At 42.9% G+C, this 25,052-nt stretch overlaps 1 protein-coding gene across 3 annotated transcripts in view; it reads left to right on the top strand.

Annotated features, from left to right (window-relative positions):
• The window catches only part of LOC308282517 (glutamate receptor 2-like), a gene marked incomplete at its 3' end in the record, with an annotated part of 189,786 nt that overhangs the window by 40,368 nt on the left and 124,366 nt on the right, over nucleotides 1–25,052 (top strand). For all 3 annotated transcript variants that reach the window (XM_080722883.1, XM_080722884.1, XM_080722882.1), the window contains exon 2: nucleotides 6,979–7,119. In XM_080722883.1, coding sequence (XP_080579009.1) covers nucleotides 7,032–7,119 — 88 coding nt within the window. In that variant the 5' untranslated portion in view covers nucleotides 6,979–7,031. The remainder of the gene's footprint in view (nucleotides 1–6,978; nucleotides 7,120–25,052) is intronic.

The following is a 25,052-nucleotide window of genomic DNA, read 5'->3' as shown; positions in this document are numbered from 1 at the left end:
CCCGGAGCTCGCGGTCAAAAAGTTTGGGAACCACTGTTCTATACTAGGCTATGATGTCCTTGGTTCATTATCGCCAAAATAAACATTGTTCTACCGTGAGTGATACGTAGTATGCAGTGAAGAATATAGCCTACAATCAGTGATTCTGAACGTCGACTTTACTATGAAATGGATGCTTCCCTCTGTTTCCCAAACACTGGGTCGGGACCCATTTGTGAGTCGCGGAGACAGTTTTATGGTTTATATTTCATACATTTTTATACATTATTGGTATTGCAGCTGGAGAGCCTCTGGAGAGCCTCATTATAGCAGAGCTAGAAGAAACAAAAGGAATGGTCAGAGTGTTTGTTGAGGGTTAAAACCTGTCTAAGACTCAATTTTGAGCATATATTTATACAAAAAATAGAGTTTTAAAAGCATGGTGTAGGTCCTTTAAAGAAGTTTTTTTGGGGGGTCTTTTTTCCTGTATAGTAAGTGAAGGGACCCAAACTTGAACGCCCCGAATTTACCTTGATCCACTAAGAATATTTTGGAAGATTTTTAACATGTGTTTCGGATGACCCGAAGGATCATAAAAAAAACCTGAATGATTACTATTGCAATTTCTTTTGGGTCATGCCCCTTTTTAGCTTAGATTGACTGGCCTATAATAGACCCCATGGACAGTCATTCGGTATCAATATAAGTAGGAAAATTAGCCTAGATGTTGTTGTCTCCACTAGCCGAAGGCATGGGGGAGAGTATGTTTTCCCCTCCGTCCGTCCGTGCGTCCGTGTGTCCGTCCGTGCGACCGTCCGTGCGTGCATCCTCGCAGTTTGTTACCACCTAATCTCAGTCGCTGTTGGCCCGGTCGCTGCCAAAATGAGCACACACACTCCCTGGATGCCAATTGACCCTTTGTCAAGTCCCGCCCGTTGTCCCGCCCCTCTTCACACACATTGGTTGCTGTATCTTGTTGGGACATTCGGTGGGACACTCCATCCACTACCATTTTAATTGAGTTTGTATTGTTATTCTGTGTGTTCAATTCTAATTTCAAACTTGGTTTCAGTAAAATGGAGCTTCACAGTGGTAGTATAGTGACCCAGCATGTTTTTAAATGTTTTTACAAATCCAACATAAAAAAGGCAGAACTAGGGCAGATAGAGCCTGCTGGTTGGTCAGTCAGGGACCAACCAGAAGGCTAACAAAGGGTGAATTCAGAACCTCTGACCATTTTTCAAATGGGCCTGTTCTAGCTCCACCATGAGGCCGATGTTTGCAAAACACATTTCTGTACACTACTCTTACAGATTTTGTCCAAAAATCCTACAAATCGGTAGGCAGTATTTCGAAAGTCATGTGATCGACATGGATCCGTCTGATTTTCCATATTCCATCCTGATTGGCTAAGATTGGCTTCCAAAGTTTGTAGGATTGAGCCGTTTTGAACAAATGCCTCAATCACAAACGCAAAGTGCAATTATCATGAAATCGCACACACACATTTCCACTAGGCCGAGGAAGAAATGCCAGTTATTTTTTTTTAAATCAGCCTCATGGTGTCGCTATAACTGGCCGATTTGTGGTTTTACCTATAACTCCACCGATCAGTTTCAAACTTTATACGCGCACTCCCTAGAGGCCAAGGAAAAACCCTTTTTCTGCATTTTTCACATCAGCCTTTTATAGTGCCACCTTTAGGCCGAACACATTTTTGGATATTACTCCTTCAGATTTTCTCCAAAAATAACACAAATCAGTACACAGTATCTCTATAGTCATGTGATCAAGTCTGATCCGTCTGATATTTCATATTCCATCCTGATTGGCTAATATTAGCATAATTAACGCAGCTTGCGATTACCGTGAAATTTGCCACACATATCCCCACTATGTCAAGGAACAAATGCTACCCTATTCACATTGGCCTGTTATAGCCCCACCAGCAGGTAGACTTTAGCAAAACAAATGTTTGGAACACAATGCCTCAAATCATGCATGCAGCATCCGATTGCCATGAAAGGACTACGGTGAAGTACATATGCCACCCTTTTTACATTGGCCTATTATACAGCAGCACCACCAGGACGCCTGGCCTGGTGGAGACCTGTGCTCGGAAGATCACTGCTTCTAGTTTATGAAAATGGATTTATCTCATAATCTATCTCCACATAGCGTTCTTGAACAAGCCCTTCTCTACGGACCAGAAAAAAAAAAAGCATGGATGGCCACGGTTATAATTTTTCTCTACCAGGTGAAAGAAAAGACGAATCGTTGTCCGTTCCTGGAAGTAATCCAGGCCCGGATCCAGGATGAAATGACTAAGGGGGCTTTTGAAAATTGTGAGGGGGCAAGTTACCCCCCATTTATTTTCTGCGAGTGAAACAAGTGAACAGGTCTATGAAAACAAGCCCAAAAGAAGCAACCATTTTCACCCTTTAGCTGTATTACATCAGCTAGTTTCAGAATTAATCTTGAAAGCAATGCCAAATAAGCAACTACACAGGAAAACAAAATCAAAGTCGCTTATAATAAGCAAACCTGGTAACAAGACAGGAAAACAAGACCAAAGTCACTTATAATAAGCAAACCTGGCAACAAGAGACTTTACAAGAAACAAGACCAAAGTCGCTTATAATAGAAAACCTGGCAACACCACAGTTCCGTGGTCTGAATGCAATGTGCGTTCGGCAGACTTTTTTTCTACAATTATACAAATACAATGATAGAGGAATTAAGCCTATAGCCTAAAATAGCCTATGCGTCTGTCTCAGACATGACAGATAAATAAAACCAGCAGAAGCAATTAGCCAGCTAAATTGCAACACTTACCAGTCAAGTTGATATAGTTCTATTCCTTCCATAGTAAGAATTTCATATTATGTTCCTTGATGGACGCAGTCACGCATATCATGCATGTCGTTTCAGTGAAGGCTCCTGTCGGCATTAGAACTATAACCAATAGCCTACTAAACTCACGAAATGAAAACAAAAGGCAGGATCAGTAATCACTGCATAGGCTATTCCAGCCAGATCCCTTCATTAAACGAGAAATCCGCTGCTACAGGGCAGGGCTAAGCCTACTTGCCGTTGCACAGGTAGCCACTGTCTTCTTTATTTTTTAAACCACTTTCTGATGTCCATCTTTACCCTGCGAACTGTTTTGTGTTGGGATTTATTTTGCGCGTTTTGTCTATCTGTCCATGGTGCTGGCTTCTTCCTGTGTTTGAGGTGATTTTAAATTGGGGATTACGGGAGCTGTGCTGCTGTCAGCTGCTGATAATAATCATCAGATAATTAACAGTGTTTCAATACTGTTATTGTAATCTCTATGATAATAATAATATTCAGCCAATATTTTTTTGACTTTACAATTTACATAGAATATAAAATGAGGGGGCCTAACTTGCAACTCAGGGGGCTTTGCACCCCCAGGCCCCCCCGTGACGCCGGGCCCGAAGTAATCTGATAATATGTGGACGGTGGTGCGTTCATGGTTCCTCGAAAATTATGTAAAAAACACTGAAAAACCGTGCCAGAATATACTGAATAATTAATTATACAGTATACAACCCATTTAACTACTTACACCAGGGGTCTTCAACAGGGGGTCCGGGACCCCTAGGGGGTCCTCAGAGTTACTACAGGGGGTCCTCCAAATCTTTGTGTGATAGAAACTTTTTTTTTTCTTTTTTTATGTTAACCACTTGAACCTTAGCGTCTTTATTCTGAGAACTTTAGGCAAAAATAGCAGATCTACGACAATCTCACAACACCTCGCGCTGCGAGGCGTTGTGAGCTTGTAGATCGGCTATTTTCGACAAAGAGCTTTGGTGTAGAGGGGGAAAAGAGCAGACTAAGTACAGAGTGAAAGGTCAACTTTATCAAGTATTGATGGTTCAAGTGGTTAAATATCTGAAAACACAAATTGACATGAATCCAAAATACACTGAAGATTGTGCTGTCAAACGATGAAACTATATGGAATTTATGAGAAGGTTGTGGGGGTCCCTGCTTCATCTCTCTCAACTAAGGGGTCCTTGGCCTGAAAACGTTGAAGACCCCTGACTTACACCCTCTCTTTGTGAACTTGGCCTTCCCTTTGGTTTGGCACTTGGTTTGCTCTTTTACCCCCCTGTACATCAAACCTCTTCGCCGAAAATAGCCGATCCACAAGCTCACAACGCGTCAAAGATGCGTTGTGAGCTTGTAAATCTGCTATATCCGGCTAATGTTCGCCCCCAGAATAGGGATGCAATGGTTCAAATGCTTAATGTAAAAACTCTAATAAGGTCCCTATCACTCAAAGATTTGTCAGACCCCCTGCAGTATCTTTGAGGACGCCCTAGGGCTGCTGAACACCCTATTGAAGACCCTCGATAATAATGTTGGCCATCATTGTACAGTCCTACCATATGTATAAATAAATAAATAAATACAATCTTAGTGGAGGCCAGATTTCAGACGACACAGTCTTTTCCTCCCTGCCTGCCTGGCAAAGACAATCACATTTTCTTCAAAGGCAGCTGTGAGAAAATGTGGAGTCAAATCCCATTTTATTTTCAATATCAATTCAGGGCTCTAAACCTCCAAGTTTAAGGACCACTTCACCTATTTTCAACCGTATCTTCATACAGCTGGGCCTCACAAATGCGTGGTATAATATGGTACCATTTCTGATATATATGTCCTATATTAGCAATAGTCTTAAAGTTACCTAGTGCAGTGTTTCTCAACAACTGTGCCTGGGGAGCTTTGGTGTGCCCCTGAGAAGGGTCAAGTGTTAGGTTTAGGGTTAGGGTTAGCTAAACCATAACCCTAACCCGGCCCCTTGAAACTGCTTGAAAGCCAGTATTGTATTTATCATTTTAAAAATGATTTAAAGCTATACTGTGTAAGTTGCTCAACTAGTGGTCAGTAGCTCTATAGCAAACCGCGGTTGCGTCGGCGTCTTTCGGCCGTTTTTCGCCGCGGACCGGGCCTCACACCCCCGCGTCTGCCTCCACCTCGCCGAGATCTATCTTTAGAGGGGTCCCTGGTTCCTGTGCTTTCAGGCATTCCGGAGAAACGGACTCCTTCACCCGAGTATAGGTATATGCTGTTGTTTTGTTGAGGCAAGCTGAGAAGTCAGCAAGATGCGCTGTGATTGGCCGGCAGTGTATAACCCTCGCTGTGATTGGCCGGTAGTGTATGATGACGTAATTTTTCCGCGAAAACCGGACCCCGGCGAGGATTACAGAAAACATATAAAGAGAAGGCTTGAGAAAAAAGGTTGAGAAACACTGACCTAGTGTACATTTAAATAGAAACAACAGTCTTTCTCTTCATTTTTGCATAACAAAAGAAAGCAAACCGAATGTTAACTGATGATATCATTGATAGGCAGGCTTTTGAGCTAGACTTCTTTTTTTCTTTTTCTTTTTTTTAATAAGCATTAGAGAGATACATGAAGATATAGGCCTATACGTTGAAAATGGGTGAAGCGGTCCCTTACGTTCTACAAGCTTATTAGGCTTCTAATGATCATGATTTAATGAGCAATTACTTATCAGCTTAGTTTGGATAAACACAGTCAGAACGTCCTGGTCAAATAGATAGAGTAATCCACCCTGCAAACAGTACAACACAGAGACACTGTGGAGTCATCAGCAGCATGTGCTGTAGAACAGTGGCTCTCACCCTGTAGAAGGGGGTAGATCAGCATATCGTCGTTGTCGGGTGAAAACCTTGTATGTCCAAAACCGTTCGTTTTGCATTTATCATTTTAAAAATGATTTAAACTGGTGGAAACAGCCGATCTACAAGCACACAACGCCTCGCACCGCGAGGCGTTGTGTGCTTGTAGATCGGCTGTTTTCACTACTTTTGTGCGACCGCCTTGAATGATGAAGCAGGGCTTTACTTTACAAATTTGAAACTTGGAGATACAAGGTTTCCGCTTGACAACGACGAAATTATGGAGAGCCGGTTGTCCAGAACCACTGATCCGACTGCTATGCCGATATAAGGGCGCACCCATTTATGGGTCCGACCGCCTTCCAACTCTGTGTGCGCGTCAACGACGACTCGAGGGAGTACGGTTCCTGCCGTCGAGATGGTCAGACACGTTTTTAAATGTGTAGATATAATAATAATCATCATCTTTATTGTCCCCGAAAAGTCGAAAAGTCTGTTCATACAAAAACATATCACAAAGACAGATCATCAGGTCCCCATGCACTATGCATAGAAAACCATCCTAGCGACGGGGCGAGGCAGATTGTTTAGTGCAGCGATGGCTGAGTGGAAGAACTCCTGCACCGAACCTTGTGCCACTTCAGGGTTCAGTATCTCCTATTCTTTGGGCTTTTCTGCATGTGTGTGTGCGTGTGCGTGTGTGTGTGGGCGTGTGATTTTGACTGCACATTTTGATTTGGTTATGGTCATATTTTATTCATCTGAAACATTTTAGTTTTTTAGTTTTAGTCGACTAAATATACAGTTGATTGTGTTGACAACAATGTATATTGACAGACATTGACGGCGTCGCAATGGCAGATTTCACACATGCTGAAATGAGCCGATCTGCAAGCTCACAAACGGAGCTGGATCTCTTCTCCACTAGTCCCTCCCTAAGATTTATGTCTAGTTTGTAGACAGAGTTGTCAATATATGTTGTCTTAGTCATCATAAAGTAGGTCTTATGGCTTACAGCCTGTCCCCGTTACAATGTGGCAGACCCCTGGGAGATGGATTGCTGAGGTGAAGCACCACACCGATCATCACCTCCCAGTACTTGCTGCACGACTTGCCGCACCACTCATACACTGAGTTGCCGGTGCCTGGAATCGAATCCACAACCTTGTGGTCCAATTGCGAGAGCTCTACCGACTGAGCTACCCGGACACTGCTGATGACTTGTCTCAGTTTCAATCGACTCAATTAACACTAGTGTCTCTCTCTCTCTCTCTCTCTCTCTCTCTCTCTCTCTCTCTCTCTCTCTCTCTCTGGTCTCAGGTGGTCTGTTTCCGCGGGGTGCGGACCAGGAGTACAGTGCGTTCAGGGTGGGAATGGTTCAGTTCGGAACGGCCGACTTCAGGCTGACGCCACACATAGACAACCTGGAGGTGGCCAACAGCTTCGCCGTCACCAACTGCTGTGAGTACCCGTCTGTCTGTCTGTCTGTCTGTCTGTCTGTCTGTATGATGTCTGTCTGTCTGTCTGTCTGTCTGTCTGTCTGTCTGTCTGTCTGTCTGTCTGTCTGTCTGTCTGTCTGTCTGTCTGGAAAGCTGACCAACACCAACACAAGCTATGTTTCACAACAAAAGTATTTTATTAATGTTTTGTTTTACATCGACCGCCTGGGTTTTTCAGTGTTTTTTGGGGCGTTGAGCTCCCAACAAATGGCTTTGTCTGTCCCTGGCCATCTATGCTTGTCTGTCCCTATTAGTATGAACCAGTGTGACCAGGAGTGGCACTGTGGCAGAGCATACACACACACACACACACACACACACACACACACACACACACACACACACACACACACACACACACACACACAGTATGGCTGCTCAAATTCACCGCTCCAATTCGAACCGATGGTTTGATTTTTACCTTATTGTTGAGGCTCCATGAACCCACCATGTGTCCATATGTAAACAGATCGCTCCCGGTCACAGGATTCTTCTATACCATATATCTTCGATCATCCATGCTTTCATCCTTTTTTGTTATGGTCCGTAAGAAAAGGGCTTGTTTTGACCCTGAACGCAATCTGTGAGAAGATTACGAGACACATCCATTTTGGTGAATTTCGTTTTGGTGTGGATGGAAAAAGCGGATTTCCGGATGACGTCATCAGTCCAGGGTGTGGGAGATCGCAGACTAGGCTTTACAACAAAGAAACATATTCTACCACTTTTTGTGGTCACATGTTCAGATACTGGATTCTGATTGGCTTAAAACAGTGGTAAATCAGTCAACAACCTTGAGTTGGCTCATGGACCCCGCCCACTGTTGTGTTGCAGTTGTATAACTAAATAACCTTGCAAGTTACAACTGTGTTTTCTTTAATTTATATGGTAGAGTGGTAAAAAAGCAATTTACCATTCGAGGGTCGTGGGTTGTTTCGCCTCGTGCCACAACCCTGAAACAGTGGTAAATCAGCCAACAACCCACTCCCTCTCATGGTAAATGGCTTACGTAACCAGACTTAAGTCAGGTTAGGCAGTCAACAATGTACTGGCTGCTGTTGCTGCTGTGACACCTGAATCAATGCATGGCGATTAAATGGTGCTTGTTAAGTGACGTCAGCGATTGATAATAAGCATTGATCCTTCATTTCAATTAGCTGTGTGGAGGGAGATCGTGTAGGTAGACTAATGTGGGGGGCAAACGTCAGTCTCACTACTCTGACTACGTGGCTACCCTAGACCAGGGGTTCCCAAACGTTTGTGTCTCAGGCCACCCCATGAATATTGTTTTAATCCGAGGCACCCCTACATTATAATTTTCACTCCCAGCACCTTATATTTATAGCATATCGTCGTTGTCGGGTGCAAACCTTGTATGTCCAAAACCGTTCGTTTTGTATTTATCATCTATAAAATGTACTAAACTAGTGAAGACAGCAGATCTACAAGCACACAACGCCTCGTATCGCGAGTCACGCACACCATTTTCCCCTAGGAAACTTGAGGATAGGAGCATGTGTGTGTTAGAGCTCTGCACGGCCTGGAAATGTGGTCTGTGGAATAATTTATTATTATTAATTAATTATGATCTATCGTCCGCTTTCACTGGTGCGCGCAGCAGCTACACTCTCAGCTGTGCACTTGCACTCTGATTAAAAAAAAGAAGAAAAAAAAACGAACCCAGAAGAAGTTAAGAACACACACACATCACAGTAACAAGTAAGAAATCCTCCTCCAACCACGGTTTGGAATGATCTTTGTCCTCGCAGCAGAATTCCACACACTTCTGGATGACTTGGGATTTTTTTTTTTAAACATTGGCCAAATTGTGAAATATTATATTATATTATAATATTATAATCATAATATTATATAAGCTACACAATAGAACCGTGTTATACATCATGTAAACTTTTAGTGCTCGTCAGGGTGGGGGGGGGGGGGGGGGGGGGGGGGGGGGGGTCCCCAGTTCAAGTATGATTCTTTAGGGGCGGAATGAAAATGTTCAGAACCACTGTGCTAAGATACGTCTCTACCCCATAGACGAGGCTGCTGCCTCCCTCACACCCCCTCCATTAAGATACGTCTCTACCCCATAGACGAGGCTGCTGCCTCCCACACACCCCCTCCATAAGATACGTCTCTACCCCATAGACGAGGCTGCTGCCTCCCACACACCCCCTCCATTAAGATACGTCTCTACCCCATAGACGAGGCTGCTGCCTCCCACACACCCCCTCCATAAGATACGTCTCTACCCCATAGACGAGGCTACTGCCTCCCACACACCCCCTCCATAAGATACGTCTCTACCCCATAGACGAGGCTGCTGCCTCCCACACACCCCCTCCATTAAGATACGTCTCTACCCCATAGACGAGGCTGCTGCCTCCCACACACCCCCTCCATTAAGATACGTCTCTACCCCATAGACGAGGCTGCTGCCTCCCACACACCCCCTCCATTAAGATACGTCTCTACCCCATAGACGAGGCTGCTGCCTCCCACACACCCCCTCCATTCAAGCTATAGCCTTTCAGGAGGCCAAAGGCGGAGGTAGTTATCACTTCTCCCATAGATAGGCGAGAAGTTACCCCCACCCCCACCTTTCCCCCCTACTCTGTACATTTAGGGCCCTATTTTTGCAATGAGGATTTAGGGGATTCTTCTATGATATGTCATTGTCACTGTTAGGTCCAAAACAGTTACTGTTCAGACAATGGAAAGAATAACAGTAGTTCCAATGGATCCACTTTTAGTTATTATTTAGTCACAAGCTCTTGTTAATACTTTATTTTCTTATTTTCTCTAAAAATGGCAAATAAAACTCACTCACACACACGCACACACTCGCGCACACACGCACGCACACAAACAAACAACATGATGACCGAATTCTGGACTTTAAATTTCCCATCCACATGTCATAACATGAGTTTTGAGTGTAATGTAGCTCTGAGCTGCTTGCGTAGTCCATCCATTTGTGGGGAAACAGGCACTCTGCTTGTTTGAGGCCTCTGTGTCACTTTAGCTCTCTGTCTCTTGGACACAGAGCTGGCAGGCAGGCACTGTTTGACTTAAGTATGGCCGTGATGGAATTTCATACTCTGGCATCAGCGTGTTCACTAACCTACCTAGATCCATCATTGTCAACCTTATAAAATGGCCTCAAGTCCTTAGCTGTGTATTCACCCCCATGCATCTTGTCATTTATTCAGCCCTTGGGATCTTATGGGGAACTGGGGCTCTGAGAAACGTCCTTTACAGGCTGTTGTGGTTGGAGCGATCCAACGTGCTGTGAGCTTGTAGATCCTCAATAATTGTCATTATAAGATGGCCCCATTTTGTGGACGATTCAGAAACCTGCCTACCAGTTGAACATACATCCCAACCTGGATTCTTTTCAGTATATATATATCATTTTTAACCGTTTAAAAATTATAATTCTCCCGCATATCCGGGAGCAGACTTGGGATGTCTGGTTGTAAATGGGTGAAGTGCCTATGTACTGTATGTATCTATGTATGTATGTATGTATGTATGTATATGTATGTATGTATCTATGTATGTATGTATATATATGTATGTATGTATCTATGTATGTATGTATGTATGTATGTATGTATGTATGTACAGTGTATGTTGTGTACGGTGTATACTGTATGTATTTATGTAGCGTACGTACCTGTAGGTATGTACGTATAGGCAGACTTTTCTAAATGACCAGTATTATTCAGAAAGTTAGAACAGCAAAACAGAAAGCCGTGCAAAGCCGGGGGGGGGGGGGGGGGGGGGGGGGGGTTGGCAGTAAGTGGTGTGAGCACAAACCACAGTGAGTGACATTAATACGAGGCTGGGAAGCTTATTGAGATTAATTATAGACTGCCCTGAAAATGATACTGTACAGACGATGCCTCCACATGTCCTCTTCTAAAGCTATATCCACTGTTAAGGACACGCCATGATTAGGGATGGGACGATAGGCGATATTATCGTTTATCATGATAAAAAACAGTCACGATAATCGTATCGTAGAGATTTAATTCATCGTGATATCGTCCTCCATCATGCACTGGGATCAATTCACCTTTTATTTGCAGAGATGCATATCCGGTACCACTTAAACCCTCTATAATTGGTAAAAGGTACTTATAATATACATACTTTTTTTCACTCTATCAAATGTATTTGCCAAAAAATAGCCGATCTATATAGATCTTCTATTTTTTGGCAAATGTTCCACCCTAGAATAATGGATTTTGATTATCATGATAATATTGTAAATCACGATTTATTTTGTCACAATAATCGTGATATGACATTTTCATATCGTCCCATCCATAGCCATGATCCCATCAAAGTTAACACATTCATACTGCTTTTATACTTTTATAGTCTGCATGTCGTCTCCATCGGGTGGAAACCTTCTGTCTCATCCCATTTTTCGAAAGGAAAGTGTTGGATTTTCTATATTTACACTCAACAGCTATTGTGGTAATCTTGGTTTCTGGAACAGTCCCCAGAAGAGAACATACTTCCCAATAGTGTGTTTTAACAAATAGTCAGATACTAGTAATGTCCACTATCCTACTGTATGTACTAGCTTGTGTTTTATTCAGTCCATACATTAACTATTATGCTATTAGCCACTATCGTACTAGACAACATGATTCATTCAGCATGAAATACATTGACTTACTATCCTACTATCTACTATCCTACTAGCAGCTAGTAGGCCAGGCGGATAGTGGTTAGTAGCTAGTAACTAGCCAGCTAGTAACCAGCCAATGTGTATACAGGAAGCGGATGGAGCACCGTTTTTTCAGTTTACAGTTTAGGCATTTAGCAGACGCTTTTAATCCAAAGCGACTTACAATAAGCAACATCACAATAATAAACAAGATAATAGGTCAGTACATTAACAGCAATATAACAATGTAAATCGATATCTATCTAGAGAAAACAAAATATAATCAAAGTTCTAAAGAAACCTAAAAAAACAAAAAAACAAAAAACAAATGCTGACTAGCTTCATGTATGGTCATTGATTTTACTGTAGTGCTAAGGGTTTAGGCGGCGAAAGGTAGCGAGTGAGTCCGTTGTTCTAAGTGCGACAGGGAGTTTATTCCACAACTTGGGAGCCAAGAGGGCAAACTGTCTCGGACGAGTGGATTTTTGCCCTGGAGTTTTTAGCGAGGGTTCGGTCAGCATCCCTGTGTTGGCTGATCTAAGTGAACGAGTGGGGGTGTAGGGGTTGATCAGGTTTTGGAGGTATGGATGAGCCATACCTTTGGTTGCCTTGGAGGTCAGCATCAGTGTTTTGTATTCCATGCGGGCCGCAACCGGGAGCCAGTGGAGGCTGCGGAGAAGGGGAGAGACATGTGAGAACTTAGGCTGGTTGAAGACCAGTCGTGCCGCGGCATTTTGGATCAGTTAACTTGGAGAGGTTTAAGTGCACATGCCGGGAGACCAGTGAGGAGAGAGTTACAATAGTCAAGTTTTGATATGACAGATGTCTGAATGAGGAGCTGCGCTGCCTCCTGGGTGAGGAACGGTCTGATTTTACGGATGTTATTGATTGTGAACCTACAGGACCGGGTGACTGATGCAATATGTGCCTTGAATGATAGCTGGCTGTCCAGGACCACACCAAGGTTTCTAGCAGTAGGAACTGAAGTCACCAATGCATTATCTATGGAAATAGTGAGATCTTGCATGGGGCAAGACTTAGCTGGGAAGAAGAGTAGCTCCGTCTTGTCCGGGTTCAGCTTGAGGTGGTGGGCTGACATCCACTGTGAGATGTCGGCCAGACATGCAGCAATGCGCTCTTCCACCTGGGTGGCAGAAGGGGGGAAGGACAAAAACAGTTGAGTGTCATCAGCATAGCAGTGATATGATAGATTGTGAGCAGAGATTACAGCACCAAGGGATTTGGTGTACAGGGAGAACAGCAGAGGGCCAAGTACGGATCCCTGGGGGACTCCCGTTTAGAGGGTTCGGGGGGATGAAAGCAAACCTTTCCATGAGACCTGGTAGGTCCGGTCCGACAGGTAGGAGGAGAACCACTTCTCCTCCTACCTGGCTGTCTTGAAGGCAGCTGGGACACAGCCTGAAGTTACAGAACTGTTGATGATGGCGGTTATGAAGGGGAGTAGGTCAGGTGCGATCGTCTGGAAGAGTGGAGAAGGGATTGGATCCAGGGCACAGGTGGTAGGTCTAGAGGAAGTCACTAGTTTTATGACGTCATCTGCAGAGAGAGGGGAGAAGGAGGATAGACATGTTATGTTAGGGATACAATTGCGTGTGTTAGACACTGTATTCTGGGGGAGGTGGGAGAATGAACTACTGATATCATCAACCCTCTTTTCAAAAAAGGTGACAAAATCGTCCGCTGAGAGGGATGAAGGAGGGGGGGGGGGGGGGGGGTTTGAGGAGGGTTGAGAACGTGCTAAACAGTTTCCTAGGGTTTGAGGTACATTGAATCTTTGTGTGGTAGAATGATGATTTTGCAGTGGAGAGTGAGAGTGAGAAACCTGACAGGAGTTCGTGAAAGTGAGATAGGTCCTCTGGTTGCTTCGTCTTGTGCCACTTCCTCTCTGCCGCCCTGAGAGGTGTTCGCTCAGTTCTGAGAGTTTCAGATAGCCACGGAGCCGGTGGATTTGGGCGTGCTGGCCTGGTCGAGAGAGGGCAGTGCCGATCGAACGCTGAGGAGACAGAGGAGAGAAAGGAAGATGTTAGAGTGTCAGGAGGGAGAGAGGGAAGGGCATCTGGGGTTGGGAGGGAGAGAGTGGAGGGATCCAGGGTTTTCAGGTTGCGTCGTGTGGTGACAGTCCGAGGTAGGGTCTGTTTAGATCTGTGGATAGAGAGGGAAGCAGTGATCAGAGTATTTTACAGGGGTAACAGTGAGGTTTGAGGGGAAGCTGGCTCTGGTGAACACAAGGTCCAGTACATTCCCTGCCTTGTGGGTGGGAGGGGAAGGGGATAGTGACAGATCAAATGAGGACATAGGGATGTAACAGGGAGACACTTCTCTGCAGTTGGTAGGTTGAAATCACCCAGTAGAATCAGGGGTGTTCCATCCTCCGGAAATGAGCTTTCAAGGACTACATTTCTTGTATTCCGGTTCCGGAAAACCTTTGTCCACCGGATGGGTCTGTTTGCTAACCAAAATGACGAGAATCTCATTTTGGCACTGTGGAACTCGGACAAAATGACAGAGGAACAGTAAATACGCGTTAAAACCATGATAAAGACTTATGTTTTGTAAAACCAGCATGTCGTGAAACAGAAAACCTTTGTATAGCCTGATTTCAGACTCATTGCTGGAGCTTGAGTCTGACATTGTCCCTTTTGTCAGAGATTTCAAAGGGGAGGGGTTGTGTTTGACTGGCGGCTGTGTGCAAGTCCGCACAGCACTGTTCAGAGTGATTGTGTACATACTGTACTGTTGTTCATCCATCCATCCATCCATCTTCAACCGCTTATCCGGAATTGGGTCGCAGGGGTAACAGTTCCAACTGAGACTTCCAGATTTCCTTATCCCGAGCAACTTCCTCCACTCCCTCAGGGAGTATACAGAGGCGTTCCCAAGCCAGTTTGGAGATGTAATCCTTCCATCTGGTCATTGGTCTGCCATGGGGTCTCCTCCCAGTGGGACGTGCATCGAGGATCTTCCTAGGAAGGCGCTCGGGGGGCATCCGTACTAGATGCCCGAACCACCTAAGCTGACTCCTTTCCAAGGAGCAGCGGTTCTACTCCAAGTCTCTCTCGGGTGACTGAACTTCTCACCCTATCTCTAAGGGAGATATCAGCCACCCGTCTGAGGAAACCCATTTCGTCCGCTTGAACCCGAGACCTTATACTTTCGCTCATGACCCACACTTCATGACTGTTGATCTTAAGATTAAATACAAAAACAAACTTTTAAAAGCCTGTGCATGCTTGTTTGAGCAGTGCACATACAACATAACATGCGTACATGCGAGAATGAGTGCTCGCGTCACGTATTGATCAAACACCATTCACATCGGCCGTTTCAGACGGGGGACTATTAACATATCAAAGATTAAAATAATGGCCGAGTGTTATCAGCACGAATTAACATATGAATCAGTCTGGATGCGGTCTCTCTCCTCATCCTCCTCCGAGCCCTGTAGTGCACTGGGTCTGGCTGGCTGTAGCAGCCAAGTCTGTAAACGGCTAGTCTCGCGTAGCCAGACAACTATTCCACAATCTCTGAATGCTATATAGAGTCTGGAACACCAGCTCCCGAACGGCGAGTAATGGAAACGGGCATTACCGTTCAAGAAAATATATTTTAAAATGTAATTTCTGCTAAGCAGCAAGCTAAACATGCTTATACGATTTTTATTTATATAATGATAAATGTGTGCGATGTGAGACGGAAACGTGACGAGGAGGCTTCACTTCCGCTTTAACCGGTACTCATCGTTCTTCTTTCGATGCACCAGATTGTATGACGGGAGCATTTCCAAATCGCGGAGTCAACAGTCTGGCCACGCAAGACTAGTAAACGGCTAACGGCCTCAATTCCTCGAACTGAGTCAAGGCTTGAACGGGTCCCTGATTTGCTTGTCTCGTTAGACCCACCCCCACCTCCGAGGCTCTGACTCTCATTGGCCTGGTACTGCCTGAGACCAGAGAAACTTTAGCGTCATATTACAACTCCAGACCAAGAGAAGCAGTCCGCTCAGAGAGTGGGCGGGTCTGGTCTGGAGCCAGGCAAAAACCTTTGGGCTACTTACTGAAAGAAATGCATCCCCTTAAAAAAGCTTAGCAGCAGTGACGTTTTGTTTTCATATTTATTACTAATACGAATAATAATCAAGTGCTCTGCTGTTTCTGAGCACAAAAACGATTTCAATTGTTGGACCCTCTCAGCTTCGCAAATTCACTGGTGCCTACGGACACGCCTGATTGATAATCTGACCCAGACCAATTGCTGTTTCAACCTCAAATCATATTTTGCTTTTTGCTTTTCTGCCTTAATTGGTATCTTTTTTTTTGACATGAAGATTGACATGAAAGAGAGAGAGACAAACAGGGAGAGAGACGCAGCAAAGGTTGTCGGAAACGGGACTCGGACGTGCGACACACTGTCAGGCTACATTTGAGGCTAAGTGCCCACTCCAAAATGATGTTCTGAAGCTCAAAGTTGAGTATCTCGGCCTGGGCATCCACAGTGCCATGTCGAACGTGAGTTTTGTGGTGTATATTTGATGGATTTTGATTGTAATCAGAGCACATATTGTGAATCCGTCTACAAAGGCTTGCCTCACATCTTAATCTGAATAATAAGCTCTCTAAAACAGTAAGAGTATCTGCTCTGTCACTGCACTGGATTTCAGGGCTGGTCTAGAGCACAATCTCACTCTCTCTCTCTCTCTCTTTCTCTTTTTTTGTACTTTTCTCACTGTACCTTAAGATAGCAATGCACCAGCAGCAATGCACCAGACCACACTTCGATCTTAACCACTTGAACCTCAGGCTCAGTTTTCCATATTCTTGGAGGGAATGTTAGCCAAAAAAATTGCAAATCTACAAGCTCAAAATGTGTCGCAGAGCTGATGTCTATTTTTTGGTCTAAGATATTTATTATAGACGGAAAACAAAGTAGTTAAAGTACAGTTTAAGTCCAGTTCTCTTAGGACAGAGCTTCTCGAATTTCGCGGAAAAATGACGTCATCTGCATCATCTGTATACGTTGTGTATACGTTGGCCAATCATATCGCGGATCATAAACACTTGGTACATTACCGGCCAATCACAGGCGTATCTGCAGTATCTTCAGGAAATAGCTTGCTTCAACAGCTTTGTTTACACTGGTCTAGAAGTCTAGCATGTAACTCCCCAACCCCTGCTCGTAGAGGAACACGAGAGACCTCTATGGATGTGTCTCGGCGAGGTGAGGCGGACGCGGTGGTCTGACGGCCCGGTCCGCGGCGAAAAACGGCCGAAAAAAGCAGACGCGACCGCGGTTTGCTATACTGCTACAGACCACTAGTTGAGCAACTTACACAGTATAGCTTTAAAGGTCCTTAAAGGAGTAGTTCACCCGCAAAATGACCTTTCTTCTATTGATTACTCAAGCCATGGGGACTTGAGTTTTTTCTTTTTTGTCGCATTCCTAAGACAAAATTTTGATTACAAGAAATGTACTCCCATTGATTCCGGATGGGGACCCAAATGCATTCGGGTATAATATATAAATAATAATAAATAAATATGAATAATGATACACAATAATGTGTACCCGTTCTAAATGGGTTAAAAAGTACTCAAATGTTTTACTTAAAGGGATATTACACTTTCAAAGTCATTTTATCGTCTAATCAGGCTTTTATGAACACCCTGAACAGTTTTTAATTTGCTTGATTCAATATTTAGATATTTGATGTAAATGTTACCAGGCCCGACACGCCCAGGCCCTCTCCACATACACACCCATTGTAACTTCAAACTCCATTTTAACCATGATAGATTCATTAAAAACACCCGTTGTTTTTTCTGTTGACTCATAATACCCTCCTAATACGTGAGCAGACCGTGTTTTTTCGATAACTTTTTTCATTAATTTTTAATAATTATTTGGGAAAATGAAAAATATTTAATACAAAAATGGATTATTAAAAATAAATTAAAAAAGTTATCGAAAAAACACGGCCTGCTCACGTATTAGGAGGGTAGTATGAGTCACCAGAAAAAATAATGGTTGTTTTTAATGAATCTATCATGGTTTAAATGGAGTTTGAAGTTACAATGGGTGTGTATGTGGAGAGGGCCTGGGCGTGTCGGGCCTGGTAACATTTACATCAAATATCTAAATATTGAATCAAGCAAATTAAAAACTGTTCAGGGTGTTCATAAAAGCCTGATTAGACGATAAAATGACTTTGAAAGTGTAATATCCCTTTAAGTAAAAGTATCAATACTACAATGGAGAAATTTGGTGCAGCCACACCAAAAGAGTGGAATCCGCCAATGCATTTCAATGAGAATGGAGCAGTTTCATGCCATTAGAGGATTTCTGCAAAAAAAAAAAAAAAAACGCTCCATTCTCATTGAAATGCAAGTAAAAGTTCAGAATTCAAAATGTACTTGAGTAAACGTACAAAAGTATTGGCATCAAAATGTACTTAAAGTACCAAAAGTAAAATTACAAAAGGTTTGAAAATAGCAGATCTACAAGCTCTGTGACGCGTTGTGAGCTTGTAGATCGGATATTTTCAAATAGCCTAGGAGTAAAATAAAGCTAAAGTGGATTAATGTATGTTTTATAATATAATCATTTATATCTGCAAAGTAACTTGTAACTAAAGTTTTCAAATAAATGTGGTGGAGTAAAAGTGCAATATTTGGATCCAAGATGTAGTGGAGCAGAAGTAAAAGTATTGGAAATTGGAAATACTCAAGTAAAGTAAAGATACCTCATAATTGTACGTATAGTATAGTCTACTTTTTACTTTTTACTAGTTACTTTACACCACTGGAAAATGGCCGTGTCTGTTGGAAACTAGAAGTGACATCCATGCCGCATTGTGCCTCATGGTGCAATAAAAAAAGGCCCTTTGTGGCTCGTTGTATACAATGCTCGGGGGAACTGCTTTTAGATTAGATCATCATCTTCCCCAAGGGGGACAACCAACAGACGTAGGCGCTGTGCTCCTTGCTATGAAGATGTCCGACGGGGCACTCGATGGTCGCTCGACACGTCTAATAGACTAATAGGTTATGTGCACAGCAGCCGGGCCTCTTCCTCACTTCCTTCATTCTGGGCCCTGGTTACAAGGATTCACTGCGGGCCCCCCATGAATGTTCTTCATAGGGGGTAGGGGGTTTAACCCATCTAGACGGGGAACACATTATTTTGTGCTTTAACTATTGAAAAATAGCGATATACAAGCTCACAGCGCGGCTGCAAGCTTGTAGATCTGCTATTTTTGAAAAATCGTGAACATTTGTGCAAGTCTTTGAATATTTCAATTCCATCGTTTTCTTTTTCTTTTTCTTTTTTTTTTTAAACCTGTGTTTCTATGTCAGTGTTGCTCAAACCTTTTCATGTCAAGGACCCCCAAAATGATATATATATTTGGCCACGGACCCCCATCTCAAAATGTTTAGTTCCAGGGACCCCCAGAAGCATCATTTTAGTTACAAAGGTTCACTTAAAAAATACATATACTGTATTAAAAAGATTAGCCCACATTTTCATGACTTGTCAAAAATAGCAGATCTACTGCGAGTGTCGCGCTGCGAGCTTGTGGATCTGCTATTTTTCAATAGCTAAAGTATACAATAATTAAGGCTCCTCCACCTTGGGCCCTAGTAACCCTAGTAACTAACACTTTCTTTACAACATGGCTGCTGTGCTTAGAGCTTACTACTGGGGAAATTACAGTTCATTATAGCACTGTTGCACTGACTTTGACCTCTAAGGACCTTCCAGGGAGGGTGTTTTTTGTGCGTCTTGCCGCATCACCCTTTCTTGTTTATTTTTATTTTTATTCTTTTTTTGCTAGTTGTTTTTATCGCTCTGACCTTTGGACACTGCACTATTAGGTTGTGTTAGTAGTTTTCTTTTAGTATTTCTGCTTGTGTTTGACATGATGTAGAGATACTTGTTGCACTAACTAGCATTGACTGTTATGGTCACTTTGATTTGGGCACTGTATTATTTTTTGATAGTCGTGCTTTAAGACACTTTATCTATACTATAATTTTGCGGGTCAGTCAGTAGGAGGTCAGTCACTCAGTCAGTCAGTAAATGCTTATCCACTACAAACCACCCACCAACAGGTGGTGGTGACGTGCGGACTGAAGTCTAACACACACCAATCTCACAGTTAGGAATGTTGCAGTGTCTCTCTCTCTCTCTCTCTCTCTCTCTCTCTCTCTCTCTCTCATATATGTGGTTTGCCTGCATGCACGGGTCACTAATGCACCGGGTGCATTTGATGTGTGTCTTATCTTCCGACGGGTATGGCAAGCGCATACATCCCCATACTTCTATTCACCTAATTTAGCTGTTAAATTATTTGTATCCATCAAAAATATACACTCCTCCATGGGTTGCTCCTTACATTATGATGCTCCCACATATTCTCACACACGCACCAGTTACAGTTAATTTCTCCATAACCCACACTCTGCACATATATTGGAGCACATATCTTCAAACGGGTAAGGTCTAGTGTATATATATTATTCGTTCCCTTTCCTGTTGTACCTTGCTCTTACTGTACTTACTGTACTCTGTACTCTGTTCTTGTTTTTTCTTTTTATCTTTTTCATACTTCTCTGTAACTTTGTAAATAACATTATACTGCTGTGCTGCCTCTGGGCAACAAATCTTCCCCCTTGGGATAATAAAGGTATCTATCTATCTATCTGTTGAGGGTTTATAGTGTATATCTGTCTAAATAACATGCTATCTACTGCGAATTTCATTTTAAAGGTCGGGTTCAATGGCTTTTCTGGTCATTTTATTTTGAAGTTTCAGTCTGAGACATTGTCTCAACAAATCAGAAGGTCCCATCACTTCAGGCTATGGGACGCTGGAATCACAATCACTACAGCCGTGTGCCGCAGGGCTAGTGTGTGTTTACAAGGGAGAGAGAGAGATGGCCAGCTAAGCTTATTTCTAACCTAAAATGTTTTCAGATACATATTTCAGTGTGCTGATTACGTTTGAAATAAGTAATACACCATCTGGTAGACCCTCCAGAAAAACGCGGGCAAAAATCCTTGATTATGCGGGCTAAAATCCTTGATTTTGCGGGCAGAAATCCTTGATTATGCAGTGAATTATGCGGGGTTTTTGTGTGAATTTATGCGATGACAATGCGAAACTATGCGAAATATGCGGGAACTTGTGAAAGTTGCGATTAAATGCGAAATTATGCGAAGTATGCGGGAACTTAAAAAACATATTTATAGCCTATGTACAGTATATATACATATTATAATAAAAATTGATAACTATTAATTAAACCACTTTAATATACAGTACACTGGCTATTTGGAAATAGACAATCTACAAGCTCACAACATCACTAAGTAGTCATCAAAGTAGTCAAAACACGAATTTAAGGGTCCTTGAGTGAATTGAGAAATACAAAACAGACTTTTTTGACTGCCTTTCATTATTTTCAAGGCAAAAAAGCAAACCTCTGTCAAATATCTGCAATTTAATTACCTTAATGGGCTACGTCAAGGCAAAAATAATTACCCTATGGCCTATGCGATTGCTAAGGATACAGCTCACTGCTAAAGCAAAACTCTGGTTTATTTATGTGGTTTTGCTCTCTCTAAAGGGATTTAAGGGATTAAAATGTTATGCATTCAATTGCTGTTCCTATCCATCCATGGAATACTGCGTGCTACTTTTTTTCGGAGAGGTGCTCGTTTGCTTTGAACGGCAACGACACAACGTTTCAAACGGAGTACAATGGAGACCTCAAAACAAGTAGGATAAACTTTAATTTGTCGTTTCTTGTCTTGAAGTTTGAGGACCGAGGAAGAGTGTGTTATTGTAGCGTCACATTGGCGAGAGCCAACGCTCATACCGTATAGCCTACATTATGCCTGCATCTCTCTCTCTGTCTGCCTGCAGTTCTCACGGTGCAGCGTGCACGCAATCGCACCACACACACACACACACACACACACACAGACACACACACACACACACACACACACACACACACACACACAGAGAGGAGCCATGTGTTTCTCAGCGCATCATTGTTTTGCTTCTGTTTTGTGTCTGAACGTGATTGAACGGTGAAGCATGACTATACTTTTATGCGAAAAAGTGCGGGGATTGTGAAATCAAGCGATGCCCGCATATTTCGCATATTTTCCGCGGAAATATGCAAAATATGCGGTGAATATGCGGGGATTGTGAAATCATGCGAGCCCCCGCATAATCAGCGGCATTTATTGATTATTGCGGAAAATTCTGCGATCGCATAATCGCGTTTTTCTGGAGGGTGTAATCTGGATGCTATCTTGAATGAGATTCGAAACAGAGTAGCTCTGTAATCAAAATCAGCTGTTTGAAGGAATGTGCAGCTATGCGAATCAAACAGGTGGATTTAATCAAGATTTATTTACACAATAGTCTATTTATGTCATCACGCAGTACGCAGTTTTTGTTTAAAGGAAGTAATTAACTCTTTTAGTGCTAAAACCGAATAATTTCGGTTCTTTTTTCTATTCCAATACTATTTTTTTTATCTATTTCACTTACCCTGAGCTGCTAGTAGCGACGTGGGTGGTCCTGGCTCCTCCACCGCTTCCCAACGAGCCATTCTACTTGTCCCGATGATTTATTCCATTGAAAATGGTTTAGAATAAAGTTTAGAGCCCCCCCAAAAGAACGCTATTTTTGCAAGACGTATTAAGGATTACAAACACCGAACATTTTCGGTTCCTTTAATAAAATGAATTAAATAATCGGAGGCCTCAACGAAGCCCCGGTCTAAATGTCCATCCAAGCCCAGGGCCGCGACTCTGTTTACACGGCCCGTAATCGGGCAACACCGCCGCACCACGCCGCCCACTCCAATAAAAAGTCACATCTTTAGAGCGGATTTTCTCCGCATTGTGTTCCGAGGCCAGCAGAAAAGTTTTTTTTGCGGCTGAATAGCTTTAGATCGGTCTTCTAAAAAATGACATAGCCGTTGGCTAACTGATAGCTAACTTCCTCCGGCTCGCTCTCATAGCACTCATTCCAGTGAAAAGCCAAGCCAGTTCTGGCTGGCGACCCGGATGTGATAGTGAATGCTTACGGGAGAATGGCTGGCACTCTAGCGGCCACTAGCGGCGCCCGGCAGTCAACAAGTTAAGATTGGCTTTTTAGGGACTTTTGATACAAAATACACACAAATGTAAGTGTGAAAAGTGTGATAAACATATTTTTTTCACCAGGTCTTTGCATAAGTCGTTACATGGTCGTTAAAAGGATGCAGTGTTCATGGGTAATGAAGTCATTAGACTGCATCTCAGACATAAGGTCATGCTCAGGCACGTGCACATGAAAGGGGGCTTGAGCCCCTGCCCCTTTATCCATCTGTAAAACGTGCCCTCTCCAGACCATGAATGCAGTTTTTTGCTATGGTGAAAGGAACACAAATGCCCTCTTTCCATGCCATCAGGTATTGCATGGAAAGATGGCATTTGTGCAGCGTTCAAGAGAATTGCCTTATGATGAAAGAATTGCCCTCTCTGTGTAGAAATCCATGCTGTACGCCACATCTCCAGTATTGACTTGATTATGCTTAGTTTATTGTGGTAATTATTTACTGGAGGTCTGCTATTTCAATATGTTCACCAAAAGGCCGTTTTAGAAATGTCAGCCCCTGCCTTTCTCTGTTATGTCATGCTGAAGTACATGATCTGAGGCCTGAGTTGAACAGCTGTGGGTGAGAAGGACCAGTGGTGGAAAGTAACTGAGTACATTTACTTAACACTTTCCAAGCCACGGGGAGCCACTTAATATTAAAACCGTTTTATACCGGACATCTGAGCAAGGAGTCTCAGCCGCGTCGTCTTTTACCATACTATGTCATTAAAAACAAAATAAATGATTTTTATCCGAAAATCGTCGATCGTCTAACCTTCCCTAGTCACCGCTCGTCCATCGATAGCGCATGGCTCGTCTGACATGAAGCAGAAGTGACGTCAGGTCTTTTCCCTGTAATAGCTTCCCAGCTCCCGTCCATTTTCTGTTTAGACGTTAGTGCTCGCATAGCTGGAGTGCTGGGGGCTAAGCTAGCGAAAATGTTCATATCTACAGTAGAGTCATACTTGGATTATTTGAGCCGACATTTACGTGAACGGATCGCGCACGCGAAACGCACGGGGAGAAGATGTGTCGGCCGAAACCGCCACTCTAAGCCAATGCAGACTGAGGAATTTCGCTGGGGACTGTGGTGAGAATACAACGGGATCGCCTGATTGTTATGGGGGATGAAGACTACGTGATATAGTGCTGAAGGTCTTGTAAAATGAATGCGGTTCAGATCATAATATAATAATAGAAATTTCACGGCTAATCTACCAACTAGCCATTCTATTTCGGCTGGCGAAGTGTTAACTACTGTACTTCAGTACAATAATGAGGTAGCTACTTGTACTTTACTTGAGCATTTCCAATTTCCATTACCTTTACTCCACTCCATCTCAGATCCAAATTTTGGACACATGTATTTGAAAACTTAAGTTACAAGTTACTTTGTAGATTGATTATTATTGCAAAACATTAACCACGTCAACCCTAAACACTTCGGCCATTTAACCAAATTTACCACTCATGCCTTAACCCAGTTAGGACGGGAACCCCTTTTGGAGTTCTTGTTACAATGTACAGTATATAGCAACATTACATGTTTTGTAATTTTTGAATAAAATGTTGTCGTTGTCAGGTGGAAGGTCCAAAACTGTTTTTTTTAATTGTTTTAAAAATGATTTAAAATAGTAAAAATGTACAATCTAGACTCTAGAGGCACACTTTTTACACAATTTTACACTTCGCAAGCCCATGTCGCAAACCTATTGAAATTGGGGAAAGCATCTGCGTCATTTTATATTTTAGAAAAAAAGAGAGCAGATCTAGAAGCTCGTAATTTTTGACCAGTTTTGAAAATAGATAAATACATCTTGAAAGTGCTTGAAAAATCTTGCATGGTTTTGAATTAGGAACTAGAACTACTGCTTCAGAAGGCAATTGTAGAATCAGCCTCAGGTCTTACTGGGTTCAAATGTGTTGGCCTATAATAATGATATGCCCATAATAGGGATGGCAGGGTTAGAGAAAGGTTAAACTACGGAAATAAGTGGATTTAAGCCCTGGATGCAAACATCTGCTGTTGA

Source organism: Nannobrachium achirus (assembly GCF_963921795.1).
Source record: "Nannobrachium achirus genome assembly, chromosome: 3".
Taxonomy (NCBI): Eukaryota; Metazoa; Chordata; class Actinopteri; order Myctophiformes; family Myctophidae; genus Nannobrachium; species Nannobrachium achirus.
This window is presented reverse-complemented; position numbering and strand designations above follow the sequence as displayed.